The 25,424-nt window shown below is 55.4% G+C and overlaps 1 protein-coding gene and 1 long non-coding RNA gene across 2 annotated transcripts; both read right to left on the bottom strand.

Moving 5' to 3' along the window:
- Positions 1–222: 222 nt before the first annotated feature.
- On the bottom strand, positions 223–25,416 carry RBPMS2 (RNA binding protein, mRNA processing factor 2). The gene is made up of 8 exons (XM_083870923.1): positions 24,867–25,416; positions 13,263–13,340; positions 12,583–12,621; positions 12,042–12,104; positions 11,121–11,271; positions 10,344–10,492; positions 1,723–1,792; positions 223–1,473 (listed from the first exon to the last, which is right to left on the bottom strand). The coding sequence occupies exons 1-7, from the start codon at positions 24,924–24,926 to the stop codon at positions 1,730–1,732; spliced, it is 603 nt and encodes a 200-aa protein (XP_083727049.1). The 5' UTR covers positions 24,927–25,416; the 3' UTR covers positions 223–1,473; positions 1,723–1,729.
- LOC310914640 lies at positions 7,374–8,143 on the bottom strand. Its single transcript, XR_014591067.1, has 2 exons — positions 8,055–8,143; positions 7,374–7,655 (listed from the first exon to the last, which is right to left on the bottom strand). It is a non-coding gene; the product is annotated as an uncharacterized lncRNA (long non-coding RNA).
- Positions 25,417–25,424: the final 8 nt, after the last annotated feature.

The following is a 25,424-nucleotide window of genomic DNA, read 5'->3' as shown; positions in this document are numbered from 1 at the left end:
AAACACCCAAGAAAAGCTCAGGGCCGCCAGCAGAACTCCACAGCACCAAGGCCCACTACAGGCAAAGACTTGCCCTTGTCCCAACAGAGGGGGGAAGATCCATCTCCTGGTCCTCAGCTGCATCCCCCAGCAGCCCGTATCCTTCCAGCCTGGGAACTGAGACCAGGGAGGGGCCTACACCATCCCACACCATTCCCACAAGAAAACACCCAAGACCACAGAAAAAGTCACAGCAGCCTCTGGGTATATTTTTTTTTTTTTGGTTGCATTTCATATATTATCCAGTTTCACATTCTCATAGGATCAGCAATTATAGAACTTATTCTCAAATCTTTTAATACAAGCGAGACAGCCATGGTCAGATAATACTTAAAGCACTTCAATACCAAGCAATAAGATGCTAAAACAAAAATTGCACAATTTCTTGTTTACTATATGCCTGACTGAATCATTGGTACAGAAGACAACCCTTCTTTTTCAAGCTTTTAACTAAACATTAACTTATCTTACAGGATTACAATTTCTCTTTAATAATAATAATAATAATTAATTGCACACAAACACACAAGAAATTCTTTATGATGCATAAATATTTCCTTATTACACATGGTACAAAAATACTCGTACTTTTTTTTTTGTTCGGTATTCCCATAAGGATGGCTGATTATTTGGCAAGACTGGATGCTCTCCAATCAGAAGAATGTGGGGAAAAAAAAAAGGTTAGATATTTTACAGCTGTTCTATATATAGAAGTCTGAAGAAGGAAAAAAATAACATAACAACCCTGACTTTAAAATGAGCAGTATGGATGAAAACAAAAACCCAGTGCATCGTACTTAAAAAAAAAAAAAAAAAAAGGGGGGGGGAAAAAAACATTTTTCAAATTTTTCTGGTCATCCTGGAGAGGGGAAGGTGGGAGAAGGGTGAGACAAGGACAGTTAGTATTTCTCAAAGCCAAGTCTTCACCGAAGCAAGAGGAAAACCTTAATGGATCAATCCGTTGGGCCAAGACCTGTTGCTAACGGCTACACAAACGCTAGAACAAACAAACTTACACTCACACAGACACAAGTTAAGTGTTTTAATTCATGCCAGAAAACATGCAAAACCCATTTTGCCTTTCGATTCCTTCAGCCGAGCTGCCCCTGGGGCAGGGCGAGCCGGGGAAGCCCAGGACCTTGCCCCGGGCTGGGTTTCAGTGCAGCCGGATGGCAAAGCTCAGTCAGGGAGGAGGTCCTGGGGATTACTGGAGGAAGGGATGGAGAGAAGGATGGAGGCAGCGCACAGCCCACAGCTGGGGCCACCGTGGCTTCACAGTCCAGGAGAAGGGGTGCTGGCAGCCCCGGGGGCAGCATGGTGGGGCCAGGTGTTGTCTGCTGGCCACATACCAAATCCAGAGGAGTCAGAGCCATCGTCCCTGGCATATCCCTCTGCAGAGAGGCAGGGAGGAGGAACACAAGCCCAGAAGAGACACTGTGGGAGAGGAGCACGGTGAGCCAGGCCAGCTGGACCTGTGTCCTGGGGGTGTCCCACAGCCCCCTCCCCAGCCCAGGGCTTGGGGGTGTCTCTCTGCTCCCATCATCCATCCAGGAAACCCAACCACATCCCTGGGTGGGTGTGTGGGGCTGAGCCCAAGCTCCCATCCTTCCTCCCCCCAAGAGTCCAAGAAGCCCAAGGAAGAGCAAGACAAAGACCTGACTCCAAGAGTAATTAATTACTTACTAACGAACTAACAAAACTGACGAGACTTCCATCCTTGCTGGGTAGCTTCAGAGGGAGGATACCAGCGCATCTGGAAAAGAAAGCCACGGCAGAGGTCCATGATCCAGGATTAGCTCAGCCAGAGTACAAACCTGCAGCTCCTTCAAGCCACGTGCAAGGTCCATGGAGCAAAGATGTCTCCAGCCTGGGAAAGGAGGCTCCAGGGTGAGCTCCAAATACCACCTGAATAGCTCCACCCTCAGCCAGCTGAAGGAGGCAGCTCAAGACCACACATTAAAACCAGACAACCTCTACAGGACATGTATGGGGGAAGAAGTGGCTCATCCACTACAGCAGATCCCCATGGAGTTTCCAAGCCCCAACCCTGCTACCAGGAGTGGCTCCAGGCAAACCACACCATGGGAAGAACTTGGCAAAGCTTCAAACCAGCAAGACTTGGAGGCTCCCCTGGCAGGTGCTTGCTGCCACATCTATTTCTCAGACCTGCTCCTCACCAAAGAAAGGGCTGGATTGGGACAAGCAAACAAGGGACAGTAATTGAACAGACACTTTCCAGTCCCTTAGGAGACACAGTGAGCTGGCAAGGTCCAGCCCCATATCTCAGACATCCAGATGATCCCATCTGGTCAGCAGGGCCCGTGTGTCCGGCTGGGCTGCATCAGCAGGAGACAAGCCTGTGCCACTTGACTGAGCACAGACCCAGCAGCTGGAGCAGCAACTGAAGCTTGGTTCTGATGCTGGAGCACAGGAACCACCCCCTGCTCCTCCCTCTCCAGCTGCCAGGAGAGAAGCACAGCCTCAGCACATTTAGGGCTCTGGGAACCAGCACAGTGATGGACTTGGCTTTAAGATAGGGAGAAAAGTGGCAGAAAATCCCCTGAAGCCCCATGTGAGCAATTCCCCTTGTTACATTCATCCTGACACAACTGTCCCCTCACCCAAACAAGCCTGGCTAGATACTCCTCTCCTAAGGATGTGCAGAGGCATGCAGCAAACTGCCACAGCCTCAGCCTTGCTGCCTGCAGTGGCCAAGTTCTCCCCTCACAGGCATGAGGGGCTGCAATGCCAGGAACTGCAGCCACCTGAGCTATGGGCCTTGAGTCTGTCCCCAGGAAATTGCTCCTAAATGAGCCCTGCCAGTCAGCAGAAGCTCTGTCCTCACAGGAGCCTCTCAGCTCAGAACAAGGCCCATTTGGACAAGACTTGGAACAACCTGGTCTAGTGGAAGATGTCCCTGGACATGAGGGTGGAATGAGATTGGTTTAAGGTCCCTTCCAACTTGAACCATTCCACTGTTCCATAATCTGCTGGACTCTTGCCAGACACCTTCACAAGGCAAGTGGGTGCCACTAAATCAGCTCCCAGCTGGCCCCATACCTCACTTCATGGCACAGCATCCCAGTCAGTCCAGCCATGGGAATCAAGGGCATGGACACTACCAAGACCCTCTTCCCCAGTGAGGGGTCCCATCTAGTGCCAGCACCAAAGTGCCACACAGTGTGTATTGTTACTTCTCCTTTAGTCTAGGAGAGGGACCTTGGCTGCCCAGTCAGGGCCACCACAGTGTGCACAGACCTCACCCAGGAAGGCTTGGAATGGGCAGCAGCATCACTGACAACTTGCAGGACCACCACAGCAGCTGCCAGAGCAAGGACAGGGGTTTCTTCCTCCCCCCAAACCCTGTCACCAGGAGGTGCTTGCTCAGCAGAGTCACATCTCCTCTGCAGCCATCCTCCCTGGCCAGTGTCTCCCACCCCACACCCCTCCCTCGACAGCTGGAAGCAGTTTCCTCCTGCCCAGCAGTAACAGGAAACTCCCCCCTCATTCACAAGGCTGTAAGTGCTTAACCCTGAGAGGGAGCTGCCTCCACCCCACGCAGGCTCAGCCAAGCAGCATAGCCAGGCCATACATGAGCCAGTACAGCCTGGTGGCCCCTCCATCCTGTCCTCAGAGTCACCTTCTGGCCCACCTGCAGAGCCTCAGCACCTCCACTTTCAACAGAAGTCTTGGTTTTCTCTTCAAACATTCCCTGTTCATAGCTCTGGTGCTAATAAACCATCACTGCAATGGATCACCCCTCCTTGCCTTCCTCCTGCAGGTAAACAATGCTGACACACCAAACCCACCCAGCCTGACCCACCGTAGCCCCACAGACCACCAGCCCAGCCCTGCATTCAGAGGGGTTCAGCCTGGAGCCCCACAGGAGCTGCTACAGATGTGACAATCCTGGGTACAGTCCAGGGCTCTGACATGCTGGCAGGGTGATGGAATGACCTGCCAGGCCTCTCAGCCTACAGAAAGATTAAGGGCTTGATGGGATGAGGCAGGAACTCAGTAGGAGGGATGTTCCCAAAGCCAGCAGAAAGCACAGGAAGCAGTGGATCAGAGGCAGGAGATAGCCAAGAGGACACTCTCTAGGCACCTGCCAAGGCAGTTTTCTCTTAACACCCCTCAAAATACTTCATCTGTCAAGGAAGAAGCTGAGAACTAATGGAGATGTTCACTACTGGGTGAGGAGAGCAAGAGAGGCTTTTAGTGGAAGAGACACAGTTGTTTCTGGAGAGGCATTAGCTCACAGCTGGAAAGGAGCCTGGTCACACCACTGAAACATCTCCTGCTCATAGAGATGAGGCAGCCACTGCTGGCCAACTGCAGCAGCCTTGTGCTGCTGCCTTCAGCATCTGTCCCAGAAAACAGCTGGAGAGAAGAAGTGTGCCTCTGCCTATCACCTCCCAGGGGCCAGGAACCTCTCCCTTTCTGCAGCACAACACCAGCAGCTGCCTAAAAATCACAATGAATTTATAAATGGGGCAGAGAAACAGCCCATCAGAGCTTCACTCCTTGTCAAAACCTCCTTTGTCTTTCCCAATTGCCCTCAGTATTTAAGTATCCAATTGTCCACCTCCTCATGGAGAGCAAGTCCTTCAGAAGGAAAGAGGGGAAGTGAGGGCCAAGTACACAGGTCCCTCCTCAGACCACCTTTGGCTTGGAGGACCTGCCTTTCCTCTTTAGTTACCTCTAGGTCTGCAGCCAACCCCAGCAACTCTTGGAGCTCTGATCTATCTCTACAGCTGGAATGATCCCCAGGGACCAGAAAGGCTCCCAAAGCAGGCAGGGACAAAGCACTCCTTGTGCTCCTGGGAGCTGGTAGGATCCAACTAACACATCCAAGAGCTGCATCTTGCTGCCAAAGTGCAGAGCAGCATCTTCACTGGTGCTGCTCAGATCCTCAGCCTGGCAAGCCACGAGCACCTCAGGGTGTGAGCCCTGGGCAGTCCCCACTGGTAGCTGGAAGAGCTGCTCTGCTCCACCTGGAAATGCAACCCACGGGAATGTGACCCAGGGAGGGAAGGCCAGGCACCACCTCACCCACTGGTGTGTGCTGGGCACACACCTGCCCCAGCAGCAGCCACTGCACCCAGGCCACCTGCTCAAGGGCCCCTCAGGGGGCTGGTGGGGGGCACGATGAGGTGGGGGACCAGAACAGCTCAGCCCACCACCAGGAAAACCAGGTGCAGTGGGATCAAGGACATGCATCTCCCCACATAGCTCTGGCAGGGGAGAGCTGGAGGATCAGCTCATCATCCCACACCAGGATGAGGGACAAGACAGGCACTGATCCATCCTCCTGTTAGGAACATTTTAACAGGCATGCATCCATCCATCAACCCAATGCCCTGTACCCCCGTGGCTCAGGGAGACACACCCCTCTCTCAGACTGCAGCAAACAAGCATTTCTCCTTTTACAGCAAGTTGTGTTGCTTTATTTTGGATTGAGCCAGCCAGGGAGAGCCACTGTTGGCCACAAGTCACTTCTGATGGTGTATCAGTCCCTTTCACCTACCACTTAGCAAGGACAGCTTCTCAGGAGCATCATCCTCTGCTTGGAGGATGCTCAGAGCATCTCCTGCCTGCTTTTCCCTGGCTAAGGGGGAACTGCTGGTTTGGGGCTGCTTGGCAAGTTATGCCACCACGACATCACTGGAGTTCAGAAAGTTACCCCAATCACAAACATCTTGAACAAGAGGCTTCACATCTCTGGGAAGCATGGAGCTTGCCCAGAGAGAAATAATCCTGGGAAGTCCCTACACAACAGCACCAAGAGGCAACAAATTATTAGGGACAGAAAATTCATCACTGTCTCCAGTCTAGAGTGGGTCTGCCAGCTTGGCTGCAAGGGAAAGGGGGTTTGGAGTACTGACCTCTGCTTTCATCAATGGGATCAGCCTCAACCCAGTGCTAGGAAGTCCCAAGGTCCTTCCAGACTCTTGCACAACCACACAGCCATGATCCAGGACAGCTCCCGGCACCCACCACTCACTTGGACAGGCCCCAGAACCAGACACCCACCTCTGCCATCTCCTCAAGGTCTCCAGTGGATGACCTTCAAGTTCCCTTCAAGGGAACCTTGGGCAGCCCACTCCCAAAAAGACTGGCATCTCTATGCCCTCAGGCCTTGACCTGGCTGACTGCCTTGGAAACACCTACCAGGGTCTCCAGGACTCCAGGAACCCAACACATCAGCTGTGTCTCCAGCAGCATCATGTGGCCATATTTTTAGGACCCAATCCTGCATCCAGCCTCTGCTTCCCACAGCAAGTCCTGCCAAGAGCAGAGTCCTGCCCTCATGGGTGCTGTCACAGCTGGAAGCATCTCTGCAAAAGAGCTCTAGAAGTGTGGATAGCCCCGGCATCCCCTGCTGCCCACTCACAGCCTGGTTTAGAGGCACCTCAAAACCAGTGGTTTCACCTCAGAGACACAATGCAGCCCAACTCCATCCCACCAGCAATGGATGGGCCTGTCTACCAGGACCAAGCAGAACAAGACAAGGTGTATCATGGTCTCTATGCCTGTGTCCAGCTCTTCCCATGAGGTGAGCTCTGCACATCTTTGCCCCTCACAGTTTTCTAAGGGCAAAGGCAGACCTGGGCCCCCATCTTTGGTGGCTTCTTTTCTTATCATCATTTCCACAGAGAGAGGAAAAAACCTCCTCAGAACCACTGCAGGGAGAACTGAACCAGGGCTCATTTCCTTCAGTCAAACATCAACCATCCCCCTTCCAACCAGTCCCAGGCCCTTCCCTCTTCCCAAGCTCCCAGTCTCCTACACCACACCCCTCTCTCCCAAGGCTCCTGATTCCCTCCATTATGGCTCACACGACCTGTGTCCTGCCTGTGATTTCAGGTTGCAAGAGAGAAGCCAAGCTCCAGGTAGGAACTGGCTTGGTTTCCATTACTAGAGAGGAAAGAGGTGAGATTAGACCCACGATGGAGGGCAGGGTCTGTCCCGGAATGCGATTCTGGAACAAAGTGACCGGCAAGTGCTGTTGTCTAAGGTGCCCACTAAAATTTAGTCGTGTGCTATCACTACCACGTCACTCACCTCCCCCACCGTGTGCCAGGAGTGAGGTCAAGGTGTATTTCTGGTTGCCCTGGAAGGGTCAAGGTTGGGGAGAAACCAGGTTTCTTTCAGGCCGAGTGGCAGGGTGGTCTCTGCCCCAGCTCAACCGGGCTGCTCCCCTCCCACGGGCAGGGCCTGGCCCAGCTGGGAGGAGCTGATGTAAGATGGTGCCATGCTGTGTGCGCCATGTCATGTGCTGCCAAGTTGGAGATGTGGGTTAGAAAGAAGGCCTGGCATCTCATTCCCCAGGCTCTGGTGGGTGGGTAGCGTGAGGCCCATGCACTGGGTTGCCAAGGAGATACGGGCTACAGAGATGGGCAGAAGCTTGCAAATCCCACAGTGCACCTTGGAGGAGAGATGGTTACCTTACCAGTCTTTCCAGACGTGGCTGCCATCATGCTTAACACTTCTAGGAATGGAGCTGTAGTACAGCCACTCCACTAGCTGCAATAAGGCATCACTAGGGTGTCCCATCTCCAGGGACAGCTCTGAGCTTCGGGGCTAGCCTGCGCTGGCATCATGGCTGGAGTTCACTAGGGACATCAAAGGAGGGATTTGAGAGAGGGTGGGAGGGAGGGAAGGCAGATGGGACAATCTTAAAGTCAGCAGAGTCCCCAGTGGGGCAGGGTCAGGCTACAGTCACGACTACAGCAGCCTGGTGCCTGCCCAGAGCATCACCAAGGCATGGACGTGCCAGGAGCAGCAGCCATGGGCTGGGAGTGGCTTACCAAGGGTTCCCGAGGCCAGGCCAGCCTCTCAGCACCTCCTGCCCCTCATCCCTCCTGCCAGCCCTCTGGGCAGCTCTTCAGGTGGCCAGGCCAGGCCACCTCCTCTCCCCCTTGCTGAACTCAGCACTGTAAGAGGAGCCCTTCAGGTTTAAATCTCTTGTGACAAGACCTTGGTTTAGCTACACCCTCCAACTTCTTGCCTACCTCAAGGCTGATCACTATGGAGCAGCTACAGCTCTGGCCACCCCCATGGATGCCCTCCAGCAAACACCAGCCCACCAGGAGGAAGAGCTGTGACTGTTCTGGGGAATAACCCATAGGCCCACCACATGAGTGAGCCAGCCCCTCCCAGTGAGGGCAGAGGGCTCAGCACATGGGGACTAAGGGCACAGCTTTTAACCCAGTTCGTGAGCAAAAGTCATCTCCCTGTCGTGCTCCACCCTCAGCTCTGCAAGGGACAGGGCTCCAGCCCAGAGCTGCCAGCAGGAGTAATGTTTAACCCCACTAAATTTTATTGGTAACATATCCTGTGCCAGGACGTGCCCCTGCAGGGTCAGCACTGCAGGAGCAGCTGGGACTGCCTGGCAGCCTCTTTGGAAAAGAGCTGGGTCCAGCCACAGCCTGGAGGGACTGCACTGGCTCCCCAATGCTTAGAGGCCCCTCACCACCCATGGACCCCCTTGGGCAGGAAGCTCTACCTACTCAGGGAGCTCCTCAGGGTCTTACAGTGAGGCCAGAAAACCTCTTTGGAAACCAGTAGCTCACCAGCTGGAGGGCAGGAACTAAGATCCCAGAGGGAAAAGATGTAGCTGGAGGCCTCATTAATACCCTCCACTCTGCAAGAGCAGAGTTTTCTCCCCCACTTTACACCATAAAGTTTTGGTGTCTAACCTTCACACTCAGGGTCCCTATACAGTCACCAATGACCATCCTGGAAGAAACTGAAGTAGAAGTTTCACCTCCCTCAACCACCTCAGACAGGCCAGAGGGGTTGATTTTTCCTGGTCCTCCCTTCCAGGGACAATTCAACCTTGACCAGCACCCTACACACACAAGGGGCAGGAAGACACCTCTCTCCTGGGCCACTGAGGAGCACAGCACAGCCCTCTAGTTGTGGGCACCACCACCAACTTTTGGAAAATACCAGCAAGCACAACCTTCCCAGTGAAGAACCAGCCTGGCTCTGGAGATCCTTGAGAGAAAATTCCAGTTGTTCTTCCTGGTCCTGTCCTGAACCCCAATGTACTTCTCCCTACCCCCCAGGAGCTTCAGCCCAACAACAGCCCACCTGTAGAAGGGCACAAGCAGGAGAGGCCTGCAGGTGTGAGAGGGGCAGGACAGAGGACAGGAGTCTGCATCCACCACACATGGCATTTGGGAAGCAAGCTTGGCTTGAAGCTGGGCAGTTACCATCACAAAGCTTGCAGGAAGCAACAGGATGCCCAAGGATAGCTCACTGCCAGCCAGGATGGCAAGGTGAGAGTACACAGCTCCTCTTCCTCTCCATTTAAGCAGGGAAGAGTAGGAGTCAACACCCTGCCTGGCAGGGCAGAGAGCAGAGGTCAAGCCCCAACACTCAGTCCCACTGCCCCAGTCTCCCATGGCACCACTATGGGAGCAGAGACAGAAGCAGGCAGAGCACAGCTGGCTGGTCACATTGAGCAGGGCAGGGACAGGGGCTCCAGCTTCTCCTGGACAAGTGCTTCAAACCAAGCTCCTTAACTTGGAAGTAGGACACTACTACTCTGTTTTGACTTCCCCTTTGCATGTTCATGATTTCAAGGTTGATGTGTGGTCTCTGTACGTTAAAGCATCCATGTCAGACCAGTACAGGCTCAGCTGCAAACCTTGGGACACCAGGCAGCTGGTTGCACCACCACCTGCAGCTCCAGAGGCTCATGCATGGAATGACTCTCCTCACCAGCCTGTACTGAGGGTGGCTAACACCCTGTTCCATCACAGTTCCTCACTCTGGCAAGGCTCTAGTCACTCATCTCCTGCAGGACACCCTCCTCCAGCTTGGGAAGTGTTCGAGTCATTTGGCCCACGGGTTCCAGCTGAGCCCCTCAGTTTAGCACAGTTAGGCCCATTGCTTTCACTGTGACTTGGGATGACATTTCACAGCTATGTTACTTGCTGGCTGGAAGTGTTTCCTCCCTGCAGTCCCTCAGTGTAGTTCTCTAGCCACGGGGAGTAACAGGACCAGCCAGAAATCGAGCCCTGACTGCCTCCCACCCGCCTGCCCCTTGCAGGAAAGCAGGGTCAGAAATCACCCCCCAGCTCTGCCTGTCCTTGGCCACACAGACCCTTCCCTGGGCTGGCTCCGGGCTGGGCCCCCTGCCCCGCAGGCAGGAGCAGGCTGTGCCCAGGAGCCAAGGAGCAGAGGGCAGGGCGGACCCGGCCAAGCGGAGACCGAGGGAAGGAGAGCCCCGTGCTGGGGGACAGGAGGGCCCGGCCCCGGCTCGGGAGGAGGGGAGGGACTCGGGGACTCACCTGAGCGTGAAGAGCAGCGGCCGCAGCAGCAGCCGCCGGGTACGTGAAGGCGGCGTGGGGGATGGCAGGGGTCAGCTCCGTGGTGTACAGGGGGTAGGGAGCCCACGCTTCTGGGGACGCGGGGATCAGAGCCGCTCCGGTCAGGTCATCTACAGGAGGAGGAGACAAGGGGACAGGCGTCCCGGTAGCTGCCCCCAACAGCCTGCTTTGGGGACAGGCTCCGGGTTCCCCACCCCAGGTTAATAAAGCTTTGCACTGCCATCTTGATGAGGTATAAAACCTTCGTGCACAGCTGCTCCTCTGGCCTCACAGCCGGGGGAAGACAGGAATGTGCTGCATTACAGCCCCATGTGGGCTTTGGGCAGACTGGTCCACACAGGCAGCAGAGGGCTGGTGCCACAGGAGGCAGGACAGGGGGCTCAGAGCCACATTACAGGTCACCCCAGAAGCCTCAGTGGGGCTACTCAGCCCACCAGGCTACATACAGGGTTGATGCACAGGACTCATCCCTTATGCTTTACAATTAGGGATGCTTTAAAAGGTTTATGGTATCACTTGAACTACCAAATCCAACTTTCACGTCTCAACAGCTCTGTGCTGGCCAGATGCCTGTCATTCTCCCATGGCTCCAACATCCTGCTGGCCTCCCTGCTCCAGGCAGATTTCAGGCAGAGAAGAGGTGGGTCTGGCTTCCTTTCCACTGTGGCAGCATTCACAGAGTTGGGCATCTCTCAGGTTGGAGCCATGACCTCCAAGCCCCCCCCCCAGCATACTCACAGGGGTCCCGTGCAATGAAATGTGCTCCCAGGGCAGGGTGGATGTTGGTGGGGTTCGGTGTGGCCATCAGCTTGCTCTTGGCCATCTTTGTGTTTGCTTTAGCAAATTCTAACCGCAGGGTCTGGGGGTTCTCAGGGTCGAAGCGGATGCCCTGTCACAGGAGAGAGCACAGGAGTTTCTCAGAGGTGAAGCTCCAGTCCAAGCACAGGCTGTGGTTATTCATGGAGCAAAGCCCAACTCAGGAACCAAGGCCACCACACTGCAGTCATATGCCCAGATTTTTGTCACCTCACTGCAACACTCAAGTTCCCACGTGCTTTTATTTTTATGTTTAGCTGGCCCAGGACCACAGTTCTGCTCCTTATGTGCAGTTCACCAACCACTGTGGCAGGGATGCCTACCAACACAGGTCAGGAAAGGTTCATCTGCTGAAGCTGAGTCTATACTGGAGCTGGAATAACCCCCATCTGTGTGGGACCTCCCATCTGTGGTACCACTACACCTCCTGCCAGCTTGAGCAGAGGCATTAGCAGGTGTCACAAAGCCCAAGGCAAGGTCTACAGCACAGCAGAACCATGTCTGCTGACCAGATCCCACCACCACTCCTGCAGGATGGAGGTCCTTTTGGGTGTCCTTTCCATGTTGACCATCCTCAAGATATTTTCTTGAGTCACAGCAGGTCCCCACACCCTCAGAGGCGTGGGGACTCAGAGCTATCTTTCCAGTGATCAAAAACTACATGGAGACAGCTTGCATCCATTTGTCAGCCTTCAACAGCTCTCCTGATTTCCTGTTGGGATGCTACAGGACCATTTCACTTCCAGGGTCCAGGGTACAGCTGGTAGACCCTGCCCTTCCTCTGCCCCCAGCAAGGCCTGTGGCCCCCAGCCCCTCCAGCCCCCCAGCCCTTTGGGTACTCACATTCAAGGCGTTCTTTGCTGCTTCAGCGCCAGCCCGGCTGTCAAAGGTCACAAAACCCACTGGCTAAAAGAAACAACACCAATTTCAGTTGGGAAGATTCTTCCAGCTCCTCAGGCTGCCTTGCCACTCCATCTGCCCCAGACAACCAGCAGCAGAGACCATCCTAAGCTGCACAGAGGCTTCAAGCAGAGCCTGGGTCATCAGCCCAAGATTCCTGCTCTGCATTTGCTCCCACCACAAATGCTTTGGGATTCTAATGTGTGGGGACACTGCTCACCCTGATAAGCCCCCAGCATGGGTACCCCTGCCTTCATCAGAGGAAGGCTGATGGCAGTGCAAGGTTTAAGGCTGAAGCCTCAGATCTCACTCAGAGAAGACACTGAGACATTCAGAACCTGCTGGGCCAGTAGAACCCTGCCGTGTCACTGGTGCTGGCCCAGCCAGTGCTTTACACAGTGAAATGGGATTTTTCCCCTTTCCCCTCCTGGCATGTCCAGTTTGTCAGCAAAAGCCAAAAAATACATAGGCTGGAAGGAGGTACCTGCTTTGAAGTCAGCTTGATCAGTGACCCCTCATAACCCTGCAGGAGAGAGGAAAGCAAGTTAGTGTCAAGCTCCTGAAGAGGCCACGCTACAACCAAGACACAACATGACAGCCCCAGGAGTTCCTGAAGACCAAGCCCTCCACAGGGCAGGGGCCACAGCAGAAACAGGGACAATAAGACTTCTTTTCCACCCGTAGAGAACGCTGGGGGCAGAGCAGGTATTTGAGTTTTTCCATCCTGGCCTTTTGGGAAGGAATCCCATTTTCTAGCTCTTCATCCAGCTACAAAAGTGAGCACCCCACCCTGGCTAGTGCCTAGAGAAAGCAGAGCACCCTCCCTGTGCTACAGGAGTGCAGACAAGGGAACCCCACCTCCCCAGAGACAGCCTAGGAGGCTATTAGAGAAGGATGGAGAGTTTGGGAGATGAGGACATCCTCAAGGAAGGGCTAGCCCAGCTGAGCAGCAGGGCTGACCAAGGAGGTTTCATCAAGCTTAGACACAGCACAATTCCAACAGCAACCTCCAACTGGAAATTCCCAGTTGAGCACAAGTCATGGGATCCCACACTGGCCTCAGGTTCCCACGTCATCCCTACTTCCCCTGACAGACCTTTTCTGCCAGACCATGCACAAAACAGCATCTTTCCCTCCAAAAACCAGATCTGAAGACCTCCTTACCTTGAATGGTCGGAAGAGAAGGTAGAGCTCTCTGGGTTTGATATCCACAGGAAGGCCACTGACAAACAGCGTCCGTACCTAGGGGAGAGAACAATCAGCTGGACCGAAAGGAGATGTCTGGTGCCAAAGCAAGAGCACAGCTCACAAGATGAAGTGCAGTAAGAACAGGATGCCTTGAACCAAAGGCCCACTAACCCTTCCCTGCATTGCAGGAGTGTTGTCCAGGATAAAACACACGCAGCCCTTTAGTCCCCACCCCAAAGGATTCAGGCCTTTACAAAAATTCAGTCCCTGGCATCATGGCCTGGCTTGATCAAGGCATGGACACCAGCCCCACAGCCTGACAGGACCTTGATGGCTAAACTGGAAAAGACCACACACTGCCACAAGAACTTAATTTGATGCATCCCAAAGGTCCAGAAGGAGCCAGTACAAACCCCAGTTCTCTCCAGATGTTTCTACAGAACACATTATCAGATCTCCTCTCCTCAACCTACCCTGGCACTTTAATTCCATCACCAATTCAAAGACTGCCCTCAATTTTGAGAAACACCTCACTGCCCCACTCATAGCTTTTGACTTCAGCAACAGCCCCAGAACATCATTGCAGGAAGATTTTTGGGTCCATCCCAGCTCCTTCCCCAGCACACCTCAGACCCTTCAGAAGTTGCTCCCAAACCCACTCTCAGAGCAGTTATTCTGTTGTGCCCAGCCAAAAGCAGCTGTGCTGGGACAAACCCCTGTCTGCTCTTCCCAGGCTGTTCAAGTCATGGACCAAGTCCAAACACACTCATGTCAAAGCAAAAAATACGGTGCCAAGGGAGGATTTCAATAGATAATCCATTAAAATTATAGATAATAGTTCACTTGAATAACCAGGAAGAAGAAAGTGCTGAAGGCTCAGGGCCTGGGAGAACTCTGCTCAACAGTCAGACTCATCATGGGCACCTTCTCCCTGCACACTGGCTGGCAGACTATTTCCATAGGAGGCAGCATGATGAAGCTGCAGACTTCTTGTAAATCAGCACAGAGCTGGAAAGGGAAGTTATGCACAGCTGAGGTCATGAAGACACTTGTCATTATTAACAAGGAGCAGAAGCCCCAAGCCAGAACTCATCTCCTGGCCTGCTTCCAACACAGTGACCCCATTGCATTTGCAGGGCAGAAGGGCTCTGCTCCCACATTTTTTTGTTTTGCTCAGCCATTTCCCCTTCCCCAGACAGAGTGGGCTGTATCCAAAACCACTTTTACCACCAAACTAAGCAGCATATGCTTGCCCTGCTCCTGGGCTGGAGACAGACCTGGAAACACAAGAGCCCCTGCCTCTGATGTTTTGGGGCAGCCAGATAGAGACTCCTCCACACAGGGAAGTTTCTCTTACTTACAAATGAAAACTCACCTCCTTGAGCTCCTGTGCCCAGGACAGTCCTGCCAAGGCAGACAAACGCCCTTCTCAGGGTAAAGCCCCCTAGGACAGACAGTGATTGTGAAAGGCTTGGGGAGCTCCTGCTCTCTTGTGCATGCTGACACTAAGGGCTGCCACTGTCCCCCACCAGACTAGTGTGAGGAGCCCTTCTCTGGCCCAGCACATCTCAGGAGCAAAACCACAGCATCCTTCCCATCCCCTGCCCTGATCCTTCAATATGGATGGCTCTACCACACACTCTTGCTTTGCCCTGCCTTGGGAAGCAGGATGCCATGTGGAGCACTCCAGGAACACTTTCCAAGCCCAGGCTCAGTCTCACAGGCTCCCCAACCATCCCACCCCATATCTGATGCTTTAAGGCACCACTCCAAGGCCACCCCATGTTTGGACAGAGGGGACAATGCCACTGTTTCTTGGCTTGCTGGCTGCCTCAAAGATCTCAGCACTTGCACTTCAGCATGAGCTCCACAGAGCGCCTGCAGTGCATTCCCAGAAGGCCCACAGCCATCTCTTGCAGGGGAGGACTGCAGAGTGTGGTGCCACACATGTGCCTCAGCCATGTGAAAGCACCGTCCCTTTTCAATATTTCAGGATCCAAGTGTGTTCAGCCCCCAGAATGGATTTCTCTTCCGAGCAGACAGAAATCCACATCCCTGTTGGGTCTCTAAGTGGCCCCGTGATGCATCACTTGGTAAGTCCTTGCGACAGGCGTGACAGGATGGAGCTGCGTGGTGGCTCAGGGAAGGGGGAGCCAGAGCTGGAGCCCTCACATCAGCCTGAACAGAGCAAGGCAGGCGCCCAGAAAAGCTCTTTTGTCAGAGGTAACAGGCTCCCAGTGCCAGCCCCATATGTTGCTGCCAAGGAAAGGAGCAAGGAATCTTCTCTTGCTGGCCACAAGTTTCCCTTGGCCTCCAAATCCTGTTTGTCACCATCCATGGCATTAAAAAGGCATCAGAAGGCCAAGCCACAGCCATCAAGGGCTATCATTGCCCCAAAGCCTGGGCAATTCCAAATGCCACCAGCCAACCTCTCCAAAGAGGGTCTCAAAATGAACTAAGGAAGTCCCTGCTCAGAAAAAGCTTGTTGGAAGCGACAAGAACAAGCAGTTGGTTTTACAAGATCTCTGCAATTCAACACATCCATAAGTGATCTAGAGAAGGGTAAAGGAAGGAGGGAGACCAAGTTATTCAGTGAAGGGAGGGTGAGGCTGATGAGAGACCTGAGCAATATTTTCAAAGGACAGAGTGAGCCAAGCCAGAGGGAGCTCACTTCCAACACCAGGCATAAAGCAAAGGAGATTTAGGTTACCCCACTGGAGAAAAGCAGGAGGCAGCTCACCACTCTGAGCCTCTTGTGCACTGTGGACAACCTGGTCCAGCCTCCTCCCCTGCTCCCAAAGACAGGAAACTGTAGATGAGGGAAACAGGGTCTAGACAAGCATCTTCCAGTGGATTAACCAAACTGGGACTCTGCAGTCAGCCCAAGTCCTGCAGGCTTGGAGAATCCAGTAGTACCACCCAGGGCTGACAAATCCAGTTACACTCAACATGCCATGACAGGACAGCTTCTACTAAAATATGCCCTACTTCAAGTCCCTGCCACCAAACACCAAATTCAGCCCCCCCATAGTGCATCTGGAAAAGGCACAGGATAAAAAACACCAAACCAAAACAAACAAAAACATCATCAAAAATATTCATCCATGGCTGGATCAGGAACTGCCTGGGCCAAACTACTTGTCCAGACACCCAGCAGGAGCAGATCTACCATATTTTTCTGCTCATTCTTAGGTCCTGCTGCCAGCCACTCAAAAAGAGATGCCAGGTGAGAGCAGCCACATCCCACCCAGGACTGATCTGAACTGGACACATGGGCATGGGGGGGAAGCAGGGCAGGGAACAGCTCTCACCTAGGACAGCCCAGTAGAGTCACACTGCTGCAGGGCCTGCAGAAAATATTCCCCCTTCCCCATCCCTGCCCCTCTGGGGATGTCCCCAGCCCCAACACCTGACAGAGATGGAGGAGAGCCATGGAAAACAGCATCCATGCCAGGAGGGACAAGACCATCTAGGCCATCTCTTAGAGAGGGAGGATTCCAGCATAGCTTCCCACGCAGGGGGAGGGAGGGAGGGACACGGACAAACCATTTAGCCCTCAAGTTCTCAGTGTCAGTCCTTACACAGCTGCATTTCCCCAAATACACACACACACCTTGGGCCAGCACAGCCAGGAGCTTTACACCAAGGCTGCAGGAGAGACAAGCACCAGCCCTGCCTTGTGCTACCACAGCCCCAGTGCTGCCAGGAGACCAGCACAGCTCCCACAGCTGCTCTGGAGTAAGAACCCTCTAAAGGGAGTTCTGAGCTGCCCTGCTCAGAAAAGGGTCACATCAGAAGTGTCCAATGCAAGGGCACAAGTATCCCTGCCCTGAGGCTGCAGTAATTGGGGTTTTTTGTTAGAAGACTGCTCCAAATCCCCCTCCCGGAGCCAGCAATGCCGACCCTCCCCTTTGGAGAGATCAGCCCTTTAACTACATCACCCACAGCACAGCTCGGGCTACTCCAGCCCCCCAAAACTGGTCTGGTCCTGGATCCAAACTTCCAGCACCTGCAGCATACAAGCCTTTACCAGCTGTGGTTCAGAGGCACCCGAGGACAGGTACAGCAGGAATGTGTGCTGATGTCTCTCGCACATTGTGCTGTTGGACATTCCCCCTCTCCAGGAAGCCACCCCAGCCACATGCCAGCTTTTCCTAGAAAAGAGCCATTTCCCACTGGGTCACACCGATGTGTCCACTGAGCCTCCTTCCTACACCACCAGCCCCACGCCATCCTGCTGAGGACAGGGACAAGCTCTGCCACAGCATCCCAAAGGCACTCCCCACTCCTGGCAGCCACCCTGCGGTGCCAGGAGCTCAGGGATTGCGGAGCACAGCTTTTCCCATTGGGGAGCATCTCCGTGGGGTGCCTCCCTGGCATTCCGGGGTCACCGCCGAGGCCAGAGGGGGGCACAGAGCCCCGGTCCTGGCCACGGCCATGCAGCCGGGGCCACTTGACGTGAGACCGCTGGAATGCGGCGGGGCCGCGGCTGCCCCCGGAGCCGGGACTTATAAGGCACGGGAGAGGGATGGGACGGCGAGCTTGCACAACAGGGCTGCGGGGAGGGGAGCGCACCGAGTCCGGCGGCAGGGCTGGAAAATGGGACAGGATCCTCCTCTCGGCGTCTTACAAGGGCCGTGGGGCTGCAGAGTCCTGCCACTGCAACCCGGGGCTGGCTTTGGTCCTCAGCACAAAGTCCCAGGAGCCGCAAGGGAGGAGAAAACTGGGAGAAAGAGATGTGGGGTCTGTACGAGGGACAGCTCGGCAGGCAAGTAGGGCAGCCTCCACATCGCGGGGCAAGAATCCCGAGAGAACAGGCTTGCAACTGGCTACTTCACCACTCCATGCCTCAGTTTCCCCTCCAGCAATCAGAAGAGAGGTGGCAAGAGCCGGGCTCTGCTGCCATTCCAGCCCAACAGAGCTCCGGTGTCCTCAGGCAGGAAGCCCCACGCAGGCACAGAGCTTCCCACCCACTGGAAAGATGTTCTCCCATCCCAGGATGGGAAAGAGGGCCTTGAACATCCCCCAGCACCTGAAACAAGGCAGGGTTCAGGCATTTCCCTCCAAAACCAGACTTTTGCACAAAAGGCACACAAGGATCAACATCCCCCCGAGCCCAGAGGGAAGAAGGCTGACCACAAGCCAGCCCAAGTGCACCAGCATTTTGTCCCCAAGGCTGTGGTGTTCACACTGCTCATAGCCAGAGCAGCCCTTCCCCAGAACTGCTCTTCCCCCACATCAGGCAGGGGATGTCAGCAGGGCTCAACCACCCTACGGTCAGGGGAGGAAAACACTCCAACAAGGGGGAAGCAGGGAGAGGCACCAGCCCCACTCTGGGAGAGCAGGAAGCACATGGGAGCTGATAAGTCCAGGGCAGCACCCAAGAATAGACCTTGGCCCCGGCAGAGGAAGCTCTGCTGGTGTGGCTTTGCCATGGATGCTTCCTCCTGCTATCAAGTCCCGTCACTTGTGCCTCTGCAGCATCTCATGAATTCGTGAAAGGACAGCCCCCAGATGGGTTTGGACCACCACAGAGGCTCAAAGCCTCAGAATTCCCAAGAGATTACTGTCCAACAGGGAAGCTCCCCAGCACAGGGAGGTGCTGGCTGAGCACCCTCAGATTGCCTTCATCACCTTTCACCTTGTCAAGAGGTCCACAAAGCCAGAGGGGACAGGCACAAGTGCCACAGCCAACGTGCTGAAGGACGCTCACATCCATGCTGGCCCTACCCAGCCACCACACTAAGCCCTGGGCTCCAGACACCCTCACCTGCCACTCTCTGGTGTTGGGGACCTGCAGATGCCTGCCATCATCAGCTGGACCTTACCTGCTATGGACCAGCTTTTCCTGCCCATACCCAGGCACCTATTCTCCTGGCAGGAGACAGTGGTGAAACAGGATAGAAGCTGGCAGGAGACATTGGTCTGGAAGCAGGACCCTCAGAAGAAACATTCTTACCTCAGATCTTTCAGTGATTACATCTGTATCTGCTTCACCCCACCACACGATGATGATTTCTGGGCACTTTTCAGTCCTGTGCCTCCCAGGACACATCCAGAGAGAGAGGAATCTCTCATCAAATCAACCCAATTTGAGGCAGCACACCAGTGGCCATGCCCCAGCACCATATCAGGTACCTCCATGGGCCAACACGCAAATATTCCATAAAACCCAGGGGATGGAGAGCTGAAAGCTCACAGCAGCTCTTCACTGTGGACAGCAGTTATTGATTGGAGTGTCAACCCCCAACACAGAGAGACCTTTGGGGACACTGGGAGGATGACAGCCACTCACAGGACTAGGCCAACACTGCATCAGTCCAGCTCTCAACAAGACAGCATCACTAGACAGCAGGGAAGGGCTACCAAAACATGGACCAAAAGTGCCAACCCAGACCCACAACGTGCCCTCTGGCTGCTCTCTCCCAATCCATGGCTCACGCTGCACTTCAGGCCACTGCTACAGGCGACCCAGGGCAGTTACACATTGAGAGAGACACAGGCTTCCTGTCCTTGGAAGTAGATGGGAAGGACGCACATCCCCAGGCCAACAGCTTCTGACCCACAGACACACACCAAAACTGACCCCACAGCAATGCAAGAACCTGTCACCACCTGCAGCAGAGGAGGGAAGGCATCATCCCAGACTGGGAGGTCAAACATTTCCACAGCTTCTCCTGGGCTGTGCAGCAGGGCTGGAGAACCTCCACAAGGCTCTCCACCCACTGGGCCTTCAGCTTCAGGTTTCCATCTGCCCCAGCACACCATGACCCTGTGGGGCAGTGGCCAGAGCATCCCTGCCAAGCTTTCAGCACCCACTTGTGCTGTGTCAAGGGCAGGGTCACCTGGTGCCACCACTCCCTCCTCATCAGATGTGCTGGGCTGGCTCAGGGTCACACCTCAGTATGGGCCAGGTTCAGCAGCTCTAGTACTGGAGCTGCCCCCCACTGCCCTGCCCCTCATCAGGTCCCTTCACAGGGCCAGGCACACAGGAGGAACTTCGTTTCCACTATCCCACATGGTGCAGCCCCTCGCTTCTACAGTCATGCTGCAGTGAAGCTTCAAGCTGAAGCCTTTATTTCAGGCAGATCTCCAGTACAGACAGCAGCAATGCTCATGGCTCTGTGATCCAAGCAGCAAAGCCTCCATGATTTAGCATGGCCAAGACCAGCAAACTCAAAGGATCCTTCACTCCACAACCTTCCACATTAGTTACAGCAAGAGTCAATCTTGAATTCCTACAGTGCCAGACCCTCAAGCAGAGCTGTGAGGAAGGACAACAAAGCCTGAACTACTCTTAGCTACCTTTGAGACATCTCAAAGGGCATCCTTCCTACTCCGGTGAGAGGAAAGCAGAGACTTGGCAAGGGAGACATTGAGTTTGGCCCTTCCTAACTTCCACAGGCACCACCCAGAATCCATTAATTCTGAGGCTAAGGAGGGAAAGTCCTGCTCAGCAGCTCCTCATATTAGCCAAAGAGGAAGACTCATTTCTGAAGCTGGGTCTCATTTAATAGCCCAGATGGCAGGAGAAAGAAGTTATCCCATCACAGGGAGTAATTGAGTCGGTATGTTGATGGTCAGACTTGTGTCTAAGAAACTTAGATTTGAAAGTGAGAAACGAGAAGGGAGCTCCTTCAGAGAGTATTCACAGACACCAGGACACAAGGAGATAAAGAGGAGATTCCCACATCCCTCCTCCTGTCAGAGCAACTCAGTGCTCAACTCAAGACCAAGAGGATGTCTGGGAACACATCAGTTCCCAGAACCCCAGTGTGCATGGTGACTCCAGGGTGTCTGCTCAGCCAACAATCTGTCACTGACAGAAAGCTGCATCTAACACTTAGGGAACTTTTAGGATGCATGAAAACAGCTCTGAGGCACCATCCTGCTTCAGCCAGGCCAAGTGCAAAGAGAATTAGTGAGTGGTGACTGTAACTACTGCAGCTTCATGATCCTCATAGTGAGGATCAAGAGCAGCATCAGAGCAGTCATTTGACTCCAGAACTTACACTAACCTTATTTGTTTGCAGCTGGAGAGCTGGAATCCACACATGCACGAGGTATCTAGGTCCACTCAAGCAGAGATTACAGAAGTCAAGAGATGCCTGGCACCAGTCCATGAAGTGCTACAGACATCCAGCACATAACACAGTCCACTCACCAGCAGCATTCCCAGGCAGTTCCAGCAGCCCTGGAGTGTAGCAGCTAAGGAAAAAGGGATGTAGGACTTGCTACTGAGGAAGTTGTCCGGAAGCCAAGAGCCTTCTGCCACTCCGGCAGAGTTTTCTAACCCACAGCCTTCCATGGACCAACAGGGGAGATCACAGAATTACAGGTTTAAAAGGGACCTTAAAGAGCATCTCATTCCACCCCCTGCATGGGCAGGGATGCCTCCCACTAGACCAGGTTGCTGCAAGCCCCATCCAACCTGGTCTTGAACACTTCCAGGGATGGGGCAGCCACAGCTTCTCCGTGCAACCTGTGCCAGGACTTCACCCTATCACATGGAAGTATTTCTTCCCAAGATGATCCTCTCTGGCAGAGTTTAGCCAAGTCCTCACCTGTCTCTACCTCACCCCAAGCTCTACCTCAAGAGCATCAACCACCACCCACAGAGCTGCAAACAGGCCCTTCAGACCAGCAAGAGGATACACAGTACAACCACAGACTTCAACTGCTGGTTTGGGCATCTACACAGCCAGCTCCAGATTTCTCCCACTCCCAGCAGACTTACAACTTCCCAGTGACTTCCCAGGAGAGCAAGAATTTCTAGAGTGGGACCAACATGTCTGCATGAGGGACTCCAGAGAGCAGGGTGAACATGGAGGGTTTTATTGCTCTGCAGCCATGGACACATCACACAGTGTCCTCGGGAAGCAGGAGAGCTCCTCCAGCTGCCGGAAAAAGCCCTGCCGGCCGCAGGGGTGGGAGTGTAGCACCTGGGCAGCCGCCTGTCCCACACCACCCCTGGGGACTGCCGGGAGAGATGCGGCCACGCAGATCGGCGGCTGCCTGGAAAATTAAACACAAGATAGCAGCAAGTGGGGAGGGATCCCGTTTGGGGAGGTGTCTGGTGAGGAACAGCAGGGACTGACATTAGGCCCTGTTTGTTTAACATTCCCGTTAACGACCTCGAGAGGAGCGAGAGGCATTCCTGTCCTCCGCATGTCACCAGCCAGGAAGCGGCTGCGAGATCCAGGGGCTCGCAGATAAGATAAAGGGGAAGGCTGAATTTGGGAGCTTCGCCCCGCTGTATCTGGGGCACATGGCGCCCTTCTGCCAACGCCTGGGGAGGCAGTGAAGGAGGAGCACGGTGGGGGGATGGAGGAGTGTCCGCAGCGCCGGGATCCGGCAGTGTTATCCATGCAGTGTGGGAAAATATTCCAGCACACCCTCATGCATATGTTGGGACTGAAGGATTCCACTTTGCACTGACTGTTATTTATCACTCTGTATCAAGGGGAGCTTCTGGGCAGGAATTTGGGCCCCCAGACCATGCTGGGATCCTGAATACAAGGTCACTCCTTATGCCTCCATTAGGCTCTGCAGTGAGGAACAGCTCCTGGTCAGCCTGGAAAAACAAGCACTCAGAGTAGGCTCAGGGTAGCCACCATGGAGCCTAAACCATGCTCACCAACCACAGCATTATTTCTGGTGGATTCTGGTGGAGGACTTTTCCAACAGCAATCCCACATTAAGGCCCCACCAGTCCCAGCCTAACCAAGGTGGTGGGTGTTTTGCTGCAGCCCTGGGTGCAGGGTGACAGACACACCCAGCGAGGCCACCGACCATCCAACAGGGTGGACAGATCTTGCCCCTCCCCGCACACTCCTGGAGGCTGCACAATGGAGAGCAGGAGCCCCTTCTGTCCAACCCCTGCCCACACCCCAGAGATGCCATCTTCAACTCAGTTTTCCAGCCATCAAGCTCCACTCCTGGGAGGACCAGCCACTCTAGAGGGTGAGGATTTCCAGGCTCCTGAAACGCTACAGCGCCAGCTTTGCCACCACCCAGCAGTGGGGAACACACCAGCTCTGCCCCGGCACCAGGAGCTCACCCAACCACCACCTGTGAGACACCAGCCCAGCTGGAGCAACACCACTGGGATGGGATGCCCCAAGCGGCATCAGCCTTGGGGAGCTTTGCAGGCCGGTGAATAATCGGATCAAGGAGCCGCATTGAATCTCTGCGCACGCACACCCTGTGAAACCCCCAGGTACCAAACCTCCCTCCACCAGCACCTGCACAGGGCCCCAGGTGCTCTGGCCCACCCACCCCAGTCCCACCCAGTGACACTGGGACATCCCACCAGCAGCATCCCCATCCCATTGCGTCATCGCATCACCCATGCCCCGCTCCACGCCACAGACAGATCCGCTACATCCACCACCTGCCAATCCCTTCCAGCCCATTGCTCGGGTCCCCGTGGCCGGGGCTGGGCCCAGGGGACACGGCAGCCTCGAGTCATCTGGCACTCAGGGCCCGCAGCCCCGGTGGGTGGTGGAGGAAGCCGGGCGCCATGTTGCGGCGGCGCGAGCGCACGGAGGACAGCGAGGGGAGGGGACTGAGCACCTCCCCAGTCCTGAGGGCCAGGCACCGAGGACTGCAGCAAAACGTTTCCAAAGCCAGACGTTTTCCAGAGCCCTCTCCAAGATGGAGGGCAGCTAGCCACCCACTGTGCCAATACCTGCTCCAGGGGTGCGGTGGTGACAGCAGCCAATGGCCCCAACAGCCAAAGTTCAGATGTGGAGGGCTGCAACCTCTGCCATGTGGCTACAGACAACCAGCCCTTTACTAGCCTTCCCAGCCCTGAATCCAGTGACATCCAGGCTCTGGCTTGCAGTGGCATCTGGGGGAAGGGGCTGCCGGCAGGTCAGCTCACATTCCTCCAGCCGGGCTGCCAGCACACACAGAGCAGGGCAGGGGCTCCTCCACTATTGTCCAAGTGTCTCCCTTGCAGCCCATACGGGCAGAACGGTGCTGGATCCAGGATCCCTGCAGCTACAGGGACTTGACAACAGAACACCCTGCCCACGGGCACCGGCTGTGCTGGATGGAGCAGGGACCTGCCAGCCCTCTGCCCCACAGGGCTACAGACACACTGGGCTGAGCAGGGGACTCGCCCTGCCGGGCCCCAGCCCCTCCTCGGGACGGCTCAGGGACTGTGGCACCAGCTCCCCAACACCTCCGCCCTCTGCCCGCACAGCCCGGTCCCGGCTCCCCAGCCCGCAGCAGCATCTGGGCTCCGGTTCCCCGACGACCCGGGGCTCCAGCCCTGACACCGAGTCCTCTATTCCCCAAAAGAGGCGCTGCGCTCCTTCTCGGCTTCCCCGACGCCCCGGTGCCGCCTCCGCGGTCCGCGGTCCCGCTCTGCTCCCTGCCCGACACCCAGCCCCGCTTCCCCGACGACGCTGCGCTCCAGCCGCTGTTCCCCGACGCTCCATCCCCGCCGCCCCGTCCCTGCTCCCGCCGCTGTTCCCCGCTCTCCACCGCGACCCAGCCCCGTCCCCGATCCCCAGCCACCTCGATGTCCCAGTTCCCCGCCGCCCCATCTCCATCTCCCATCCCGGCTCCCACCTCCTCCTCGACGGTGCCGCCACTGTTGGTGTGCTCGGTGTCTTTGTTGAGGTTGCTCATGGTGGGGTGCTGAGGTGAGGGGTGGTGCGGGCTGCTCCGGAGCTCCGCGGGGCCGGTGCGGGGCCGGTGCCGGTGCGGGGGGCGGTGCGGGCGGTGCGGGGCGCTGCCCTCCCGGCTCACATGCGGCGTCCCGGGACGGCGCCGCTGTTAAGGGCCGGGCCGGGCCGAGCGGAGCGCAACGAGCCGCAGCTGCGGGGCCGACGCGCCCCAGCCCCAGCCCCAGGCGCCGCTCCCGGTGCCGCCACCGCGCACCGCGCACCGAGCGCCGGGCCCGGACCCGCCCGCCCCCGCCCGCCCCGCCCGGGGCCGCCCCCGCCGCCGCCGCCGCCAATCCCGGCCCGGCCCGGCCTCCCGGGACCGCGGGGAGGTTTTTCTTCTTGTTGGGATCGAGTTATTTTAATTATTTTTTTTCTCCTCCTTTCTACGAAAAACTTTGTCAACTTTGATGAACTTTCGGGTTTCGACTTTCTTAAAGGGCCCGCCGGGCTCTGCTCTGGC

Source organism: Zosterops lateralis (genome assembly GCF_965231275.1).
Source record: "Zosterops lateralis genome assembly, chromosome: 13".
In the NCBI taxonomy this organism is placed as follows: Eukaryota; Metazoa; Chordata; class Aves; order Passeriformes; family Zosteropidae; genus Zosterops; species Zosterops lateralis.
Note: the sequence above shows the minus strand (reverse complement) of the source record. Positions and strands in the feature narration are given on the sequence as shown.

Bases quoted from the DNA above. Each gene is read 5' to 3' on its own strand.
- RBPMS2 (XM_083870923.1), bottom strand. From the start codon at position 24,926: ATGAGCAACCTCAACAAAGACACCGAGCACACCAACAGTGGCGGCACC. The intron at 11,272-12,041 runs GTGAGTACCCAA...CTCCTGTGACAG, and splicing joins CAGCAAAGAACGCCTTGAAT to GGCATCCGCTTCGACCCTGA. The intron at 1,793-10,343 runs GTGAGTCCCCGA...TTTCTTTTCCAG, and splicing joins CCGCTGCTCTTCACGCTCAG to ATGCGCTGGTATCCTCCCTC.